This window comes from Dipodomys merriami, unplaced genomic scaffold (assembly GCF_024711535.1).
Source record: "Dipodomys merriami isolate MVZ:Mamm:240054 unplaced genomic scaffold, mDipMer1.0.p SCAF_3, whole genome shotgun sequence".
NCBI classification, from domain to species: domain Eukaryota; kingdom Metazoa; phylum Chordata; class Mammalia; order Rodentia; family Heteromyidae; genus Dipodomys; species Dipodomys merriami.
Genome location: NW_027204492.1, coordinates 79,591,749 through 79,600,984, shown reverse-complemented (window position 1 = coordinate 79,600,984; position 9,236 = coordinate 79,591,749). Strand labels below are relative to the sequence as shown.

Below are 9,236 nucleotides of genomic sequence, written 5' to 3'. Positions count from 1 at the left end.
CAGGCATTCTGGCTATCAGGGATTAACCAGGACTCTGTTTGAGGGTAAAAGTATAGGTTATTGGGTATACAAAAATGAGAGCATGCATTTTTGAGAGTATGCATTTTTCAGTTGTGGGGCTTGAACTCTGGGCCTGAGTGCTGTCCCACAGCTCTTCAGCTGAAGGCTAGCACTCTACCACTTGAGCTACAGCGCCACTTCTGGTTTTCTGGTGGTTATTGGAGATAACAGACTTTCTTGCCCGGGCTGGTTTTGAACCTCAATCCTCAGATCTCAGCCTCCTGAGTAGCTAGGATTACAGATGTGAGCCGCCGGCACCAGAGCATGCATTTTAAGAGGGAGCTTTGGACTGGATAAATAGAAGGCAAAAAGAGAAAGGAAGACACAGACTATGTGCTAGACATCATAGTTTTCAGACTTTATTGAAGTTTCACACTACATCTCCCAACCACAAAACCTCTCCATGTGACAATATACAACCAAAGGAATAACCTAACACAAAATCACAACTCCCACCTCTACTCTTCATGACATCTACCATCACCTGGAAACAAAGAGCTCTGCCAACTTCCATGACACTTTCCTGTGAGTTTAGGGCAATACTAACCAGAGGGTACCAGTGAGGTGTCAAAAGCCACAGGCTTTGTGGAGGATATAGGCAGAATGGGGCTTCTAGGGAAAGAGAGCTGCTCTTTGTTGCAGCACTGATTGAAGTTCAATTGTGGCTTAAGGCAGCTGTTAACAGAAGAATGGGCAGTCAAGGTCTCCCCTTGCCTTGAGAACCCTTAGGGCTCAATCTTCTGATGTGCTTCCTCTCTGGTGAAGCAAGGAATACTTTAGCAAGGGCTACAACAGAGATGGTACTACTGTATCTGGGCTCAACAAGGTTCTATTTTTTACCAGATAAAGGTGATTATCTCTTCCTAGAGCTTCTGAAGCCTAATGTTTAGGCTGAGAGTTGAGGTTCTGCTTAACAAGTGTGACACAAACTCCCTGAAACAAGAGAAGTCTTATAAGTAAAAAATGGACTCCTGCTGAATTTACTGGAGATATCCCTGTCTAAATGTCCTTCTAAGGAAGCTCCAATGCACCTGCCTTCTTTGACACTTTACACTGCCTTTGTGCACATAAGAAAGAGCAACAATATTGTCAGGAGTCTTGATTTTTCCCTGGTCCTTCCCAATCCTCCTGAGATCTGTTCTCCACACTTCTTAGTCTATAATTTCACTCATTCAGTCTTTTTTGTCTTCCCAGAATTTGTCCTTACTGTGTCCCTCCCTTGTGGGTCACACTAACCTTGCATCAACCATCCCTTAGCCTCTCCACAGATCTCCACCAACTTTATCTTTCCTTGACTATGCTGGATATTTTCTGAGTTTTGTCTCTATCTTTGTCTCAATCTATCTTGTCTGGTTTTTGTTTGTTTGTTTTTCTGTTAGTCTAAGCTCCAATATCACTCTCTGCTATGTTTTCATCTTTCCTTCCCTTCCCTACTAGATGTTTCCCCCTAATTCTCCTTCAGGAAGCCTCCCACTGTTCTGGCACCTCTCCACCTCTTCCTAAGCAGTCATCTCCTCTCTTTAACCCACAGCCCATCTCTAGTTCCTTCCCCTCCCTAAAGACCAGACCAGTTAAGTCTCATTCCATTTTTAGATGACTGGTCATACTAGCAGCACTTTATTCACAGGTTGAATTGACAGCTGCTCCTTCCTTGCCCTACCCACCAAAAACATAGTGCTTACACACAGTGTGTCACATCCACATACATTTGTATTTTTCAGAACACAACAACCATTATACTGTCCAAAATGTTTGGTCATCAGGGACCCTTTAACTTCTTCAATACACTGAAGAACAACATTTGTTGCATGTTTTAACAAACTGTTTATTTTCACAGTTGTGACCAATTTTACCCTAACAGTTAAGTCTTTTTCACCAGATCATAGACATAAATATGAAAATCATCATCAAATTTGATAAAGTATACAGAGGGTTTGGCTTCCACTTGATGAATGACCATACCAATCCTTTTGGAGCCATCTTCTTTGGTGTATTCCACATGCTTTCCTATTAGCCCATCTACCACTACTCCCAGCTCCCTCTCTGTTAGAGCACTCTCACTGGCCTCTGGCATAATGCGGAGATCGCCTTCTTTGTAATCATCTAGAAGCTGGTACATGTACAGAACAGGATCTTTCTCATAGGTGATGTAAAACCAAGCGTTCATGATAGGTGCTTGGGCTAGTACCATCCCCCGCCATTCATCCTTAGAACCATGCTCACCCTCAAACAGGTGTTCCACTGCTTTGCCAATGATGGTATTTGCAAGATTAGCATCGCTAACTTGAGATGATGCTACCTTCTCCGACATAATTGTAAGTGATAACACTCTTTCATCCTCGTGAAGTTCTAATCCATACACACAATCAATTCCATCGTATTTCACGAGGTAAAGTGAGGGGTTAATTGGCACCTGGTCAAGAACTGTTCCTTTCCACTGTGTGATGGGACCGTTGCCCTCCTTCCATCCATGCGAAATACGGCAACCCACGATGTTCCTGGTTGGCTGGGAAATACGTCTGCCCCTCTGCTTCTTCTGCGAAGTTTTCTTCTTCATCCCATTGTTAGATGCGGTGGCCTCTCCTGCAGCTTCCTCGGTTTGTTGCACGTCCTCCTCGTATGAATTAGGGGTGTTCATGTCTGCAGGGACGACAAAGGGGTTAGAGACAAATAGCAAGTGTGTGTGCTACAAGACTTCTCTCCACGATGGTGATTGTGTACACTGTGCCAGTGCCTACATTTTCCTTGTTATCCAGTCAGCTGTGTTAGAAATTCTAGCTATATGCCTTCAGTCTTAGCTTTTCCCCCAGATTCTTTTAGGCTGTGGGGCAGGGCTGAAGCTGCGGTCCCGCAGAGCAGGATTAGAAACTCTGCAGGAAAGAATTGGCTCTCTTAGCTCAGTGTCCCCTGCCCCCACCCCTCCCCCACCTTTGGCGCCCATTCAAGATCTTCGGCTAAGCGCCTCCCCTCCACTACCTTTTCCCATACCTCTGCCTTGAGCAACCCAGCCTGCAGAACAGAGGCCCCTCCCCACTCAACAACAGCACCCCCCCTCCCATTGTCCCAACCCACTTCCCCCACACCCACCTGGCTTCTCCACGCTCATTTCCAAATTCTTTAGTGGCTCCTAATGCTCCTGGTTTTCTTTGCCCACCGCACTCCCGACACTGCTCTTGCCAAGAGCACACCACCACCCCCTTATCTCCTGCAGGATTCCAGGATTCCATCCCATCCCCCCTCTCTGTTCTGACGTGTACCAATGGCCTTGTCCTGTCTGGCGACTGTCGCCAGGGGGGAGGGGAACAGGGGGCCTTACTCGCGTAAATTAGATACCTCCAGTTGCCCCAGCTAAGATCCTCTGGCAGGGAGGATCAGTAAGAGACTGGCCCCCAAGCGTTCTTGCCGGATCTGAGAAGGGGGGGGGATGGAATTCGTAGGCTAAGTGTCTAGAGGGTTGCGGGGCAGTCAAAGGAGGTGGGGGTATCCTGAGCCCTCCACCCTCCTCTTGGAGGAGGCGGATCCTCTGCCACCTTGGGCTTCCACCAACTGCAGCTGCAGCTGCAGCTGTTGTCTCCTCCTTCTCTCTGTATAGGATTTGTATCTCATTTTCTCGTCCATATTGAAGACGCCCCTTTCTTCCAAATATGGAATTGACTGTCCTCCTGCCCTGGAAACCTTCCTGGCCTCCTCCTTTTCTTTTCAGTATTCAGAACCTCGGAACTATAAGTAGCTTTCTCTTCTTTTGCCCTCTCTTAGTGGATCCAACCAGCTCCTCTGCTGCACTCTTCAGCTCTCTTTTTGCAATTTGTATTCTATCTTTCTCACATTCCTCACATTTTGTTGCACACAAATTTACATAGAAATACAATAGTCATACATTTATGGAGACATAATCTGTAATCTGTCTTGCTCATATGCATACATATTTATGAATGTGTATACACATATCTTAATATCCATTCATTCTGTTCATTCTGTATTCATAGATATTTGTATCCAATGTCAAGTAATCTCAAATACACATGTCATTAACATTATTCTTTGTACATACATATATACCAACAAATTTACATGTTATCTCCTTTATTTAAAGCAGCATGTAACCTGACAATACAAATAGACATAAGGAGTTTATGTATAAAAATGACTCCAATGTAGAAGCATTAATAAGTGGGATTGTTTCAAATTAAAAAGCATCTACACCTCAGTGAGAACAATTTCTCAAATGAAAGATTGCCTACAGATTGGAGAAAATCTTTGCTAGCTCTTCCTTTGTGGTAGGATTAATATCCAGAATATAGAAAATGCTCAAATTAATTGCCAAGAGACAAATAATCCAGTTAATAAAAAATCAATTTTAACAGATACTCTTCAAAAGAAGTTCAAATGGCCAATTAAACATAAAAATAAATATTCAACATCCTTAGCCAGAAAGGAAACTGTAATTCAAAACTTCATTAAGATTCCAATACACCCCAATCACAGTGGCTATCATCAAGATAACGAACAACAGCCAAGGTTGAAGGTTCAGGGGAAAGAAATCCATATATACAGTTGTATGAATATAAATTAGTATAGCAACTAAGGAAATTAATATGCAGCTGCCTCAATAAACTAACAATAGAACTACCACTCTGCTGTACCACTCTGGGCAGGAACCTGATGGAATGTAAAGTAACATACAGTAGAGATACTGATACTGGGAAAGAAAACTGAAACCAAGTCTCTTGGTCATGCCATGGGAAACACACATAAATTTTATCTTCTCCTCACTACCCTTGCACAGTCACTCCTTGTAGGTAATTAGTAGTCAATCTGTAGTTAGAACTTTTTCTAGGAATAGAAAAACTATGGACCAGTTCTAACTAGACACAGGTGATTGCACAGTGGGAATGGTTGTATCCTTTGCCTGACCTTTTCAGAAAGAAAACCCTACCCAAGGCTTCATGCATCCGGGTCTCATTTCATACATGTTAGGAAAATGGAAGAGAATGGAAAAGGAATAGACCGGACTCAATTGTCAACAGGCTAGGACTGTTCATTGCTAGCCAGTGGTACAGACCTTCCTGCAGGTTTGGAGGCTGTGTGAGGGATTGGTTTGGGGATCCTGCTTATATGGGTCTTAAGGATGAAATGAAGGAGTAAAAATCAGGCTGTAATTACTCCCGGGCTAGAGATGGGTACTTTTGGTTAGGTCTAGAGTAGAATGTCCCGCCAGGGGTGATAGGGATTTTTGGCCAGGCCTACATGGTTGGAATAACCTGCCTGTGGACAGGCATGTGGTCAAGCCTCTTGGTGGGCACCAAATGTCTTGCTTGACCAGGGGGAATAAGGTGGAGTCAACTCTTAATACAAATACTTAAAATTGTGAGATGGCAAATTTGCATATTGTTGATCCCTTCTAAAAAGTTGTCCCTCATTTCTCTAGTGACAGGCCACTATTATTAATATGATAATCTATGCCAACAATCCCTGAATCCTAGAGCACTAAAGCTTTGTAACAAAGTGCTGGCTCTTGAGTTATCCATCTCCAGATATTTCCCTTTATTGTGTACTCTCAATCTTTCCAATAAACTCTGCTTTACATTACCTTTGTGTGTGCACACACCAGTTCTAGGGCTTGAACTCAAAGACTGGACAGTTTCCCTGAGTATTTTTACTCAAGGCTAGCACTCTATCGCTTGAGCCACAGCTCCACTTCTGGATTTGGGGTGGCGAATTGGAGATGAATATCACAGACTTTCCTGCCCAGGCTGGCTTTGAACTGCGATCCTCAGATCTTAGCCACCTGTACCTGGTACCATTTTTTTTAATGTACTTTGGTTTAATTCCTTGTTCAGAAAACCAAGAATCTAGGATCTTCACTCATAAGGCCACCCAACTGTAAGAAAACCTGTACACTCAAGTTAGTCATAGCACTTTTTATAAAAGCCAAGTTATAGAATACACATTATTCATCAATAAAGAAGAATAAAATTTTGTCATTTGCAGGAAAATAAAAGGTATTGATCTCTTAAGTGAAATAAGCCAGATCCAAAATGATAAATATCATATTTTCTCCCCTATATAGAATCTATACATTAAACAATATGATATGAATGTAAAAGGGAGTGTGTTTAGCATAAACACACAGAGGAGAGCAAAGGAAAGGAGAGAGTGATGGAAATATCTAATGTATGAAAATAGAACAATTAAGCCCTTAATTGGTTTTACAATTTTAATAATTGTAAAACTGGGAGGATGTGCTGGGAGAAGGTTAAAAAAGAATCATAGAGGGCTGGGAAGGTGGCTTAGTGGTAGAGTGCTTGCCTTGCATGCATGAGGCCCTGGGTTTGATTCCTCAGCACCACATAAGCAAAAAAAAAAAAAGCCAGCAGTGGTGCTATGGCTCAAGTGGTAGCCTTGAGCTAAAGAGCTGAGGGACAGTGCCCAGGCCCAGAGTCCAGGCCCAACAGGATCCAAAAAATACATTATATGCATGTATAGAATCCACAAGGAAAGTTCTCTTTTTAACGATATGTTTACTATATGTTTCCTGTTTTTAAATAGTTGTGCAAATGGGTCACTGCTTTTGTCAGTTATCCCCATCCTCCCAATCCTACCTCTCTCCTCAACTTTCCTATCCATTCAATATTATGATTGTATTCACCCACCTTTCCTCTCTTCATTCATGTGCTACCCCTTCCCAGATTGATCACCCTAGACCATATAAAATATCAGCTTTCTGGTATTAAAATACCAGCTTTCTGGTATTCATTTTATTAGACTGTGAGTTAGTTTTGCTAAGCAATTACATGAAGTTTCTTTGTATAATTAAAATACACTACTATATAAAAAATTTGAAAAACTAGTGTAAACTAGTGGCTTATTTTAAACTTAAAGAATTATGTCAGTCATGAGGTTTGAACACAGGACCTGGGCACCATCCCTGAGCACTTTTGCTCAAAGCCAGCGCTCTACCACTTTGAACCACAGCTCTTCTACCAGTTTTTGAGTGGTTAATTGGAGAAAAGAGTCTAACATGGACTTTTCTGCCCCAGTTGGCTTTGAACTATGATCCTCAGATCTCAGCCTTCTGAGAAACTAGGATTACAGGCATAAACCACTGGCATCCAGCTAAGAATTATTCTTCTTAAAAGATTTTTTCTTAGCATGCATTACTTATATAAGAGGGAGTCGTTTAAACATATCCATTAAAGCTATTTTTGTGTATGTGCTGGTTCTGGGGTTTGAACTCAGGGCCTGGGCATTGTCCCTGAGTTTTATATGCTCAAGGCTAGCACTCTACCACTTGAGCTAGAGCTTCACTTATGGCTTTTTAGTGGTTAAGAGTCTCACACTTTCCTGGCTGGCTTTGAACCATAATTCTCAGATCTCAGCTTCTTAAGTAGCTAGGACTACAGGTATGAAACCCCAGTGCCTGGCTTTAGCCAGTTCTTCTTCTTCTTCTTCTTCTTTTTTTTTTTTTTTTTGTCAGTCGTGGGGCCTGAACTCTGGGCCTGGGCACTGTCCCTCAACTCTTCAGCTCAAGACTAGCACTCTATCACTTGAGCCACAGTGCTACATCTGGCTTTTTCTGCTTATGTGGTGCTGAGAAATAGAACCCAGGGCCTCATGCAAACAAGACAAGCACTCTACCACTGAGCCACCTTCCCAGCCCTAGCCAGTTATTCTTAACTTTTGTTGAAATTTATAACTAACTATATTTTTTCCAAAGTGGGATGACTTCGAATATTGTTGTTTTTCAGGTTGTTTATATATTTTTTAACAAGAGCTTAATAACATTTTGAAAATAATAAAAACAGGGTACTGAATGAGTCAGAATGTTTTGTTTTGAAAATGGTCTGAGCACATCCAGTAAACTGTAAAGGATGCCACGGTTTCTACATTTTCTATAGTTACTGTCATCAGTAGAAAATAGTTGAAGAAAGCTGAATTATTCGGGTAGAATTTCAGGGAACTGAGATTGCTTTTATTTTTATTTTATTGTTAGTACCAAGGATTAAACTCTGAGACTTGCGCTAGGCAAATGCTTTATCACTTGAGCCATGTCCCTGGTTTTTTTTTCTCTTATTTTAATTTTCAGATAGGGTCTCACACCTTTGCTTAGGCTGGCCTCATATTGAAATCCTTCTCAAGATTGCTATCTCTCAAGTAGCTGAAATTATAGGAATATGCCTCCATTTCCAGTCCCTAACTAAATCCAGTTTTTAAAGGATCACTTTGACGCTGAATAAGATTTTTACAAGTTTTACTTGAAGAGATCATTTTATTTTACCTGATAAGCATTGCTTGAATGATAAGTCAAATTGTGAGTCTACAGGTATGTAATGATTATAAATTTAAATGTTTATTAGACAAAATTTTCTTTGAGCTAATATAGCAATTGCTTCTTATGTTAGAGTATCTTATCAAAACATGTCTTGATAGCCAGGTGTAAGGTTTTTAAAAAGAGGACAGGTAAGAAGTACACCACCCACGTGGTATTTAGGTTAAGAGTTAAGTTTATTCATTGGTCTGGCTGGCACCAGGCCGTGTTAGCACTCCACATGACTGGGATAGGCCTGGGAAAGAGAGTGTCTGGTCCTGGGCTAGGCCTTATCTAGGGTAGGGGTGGGGAAAAGTGTGGCCACATCAAATCCAGATGTGATCTGAGTGGATGCAGATGTGACCTCTTCCAGGTGTTCCAGTTGCCTAGGTAATGCAGGTACTGGGTGGAGACTTTGCTGCGAGGAGGGTGGAGTCTGCTAGCCTTCCAGGAGTCGACCTTACATCCCAGCCTTTTAATAATCATGAAATAGGGCACAGATTCTCTCTGCAACTTCTTGCTGACAAGGGGATGTCGACTTTAAGAGTAAAAGGCTGGAATGTGGTCCCCTCCCAGAGAAAGTAGCAAGCAGCCGCTGTCCCTTGGTAGGCATGAGTCCTTAGATGAAGTCTGCAGGAGGCAAGTCTCTTGGATGAAGTCTGGAGAAAGTCTCATGAGGCATTGAGGGGCTGGAAAAAAATACTAGAGAGAGCTGGGCGCTGGTGGCTCACGCCTGTAATCCTAGCTACTCAGGAGGCTGAGATCTGAGGATTGTGGTTCAAAGCCAGCCCGGGCAGGAGAGACCATGAGACTCCTATCTCCAATAAACCACCAGAAAACCGGAAGTGGCCCTATAGCTCAAGTGGTA

General features: G+C 42.3%; 1 protein-coding gene across 4 annotated transcripts in view; it reads right to left on the bottom strand.

Annotated features, from left to right (window-relative positions):
• Positions 1-423: 423 nt before the first annotated feature.
• LOC138840298 (spindlin-2-like) overlaps positions 424-9,236 on the bottom strand; it is an 81,576-nt gene continuing 72,763 nt past the window's right edge. For 2 of the 4 annotated variants that reach the window (XM_070040358.1, XM_070040359.1), the window contains exon 2: positions 424-2,700. In XM_070040358.1, the coding sequence (XP_069896459.1) occupies positions 1,922-2,698 (777 nt within the window). In that variant the 5' untranslated portion in view covers positions 2,699-2,700 and the 3' untranslated portion in view covers positions 424-1,921. Of the gene's footprint in view, positions 2,701-2,798; positions 2,855-3,147; positions 3,475-9,236 lie in introns of those variants that run through there. The other 2 variants (XM_070040357.1, XM_070040360.1) reach the window with 2 other exon arrangements.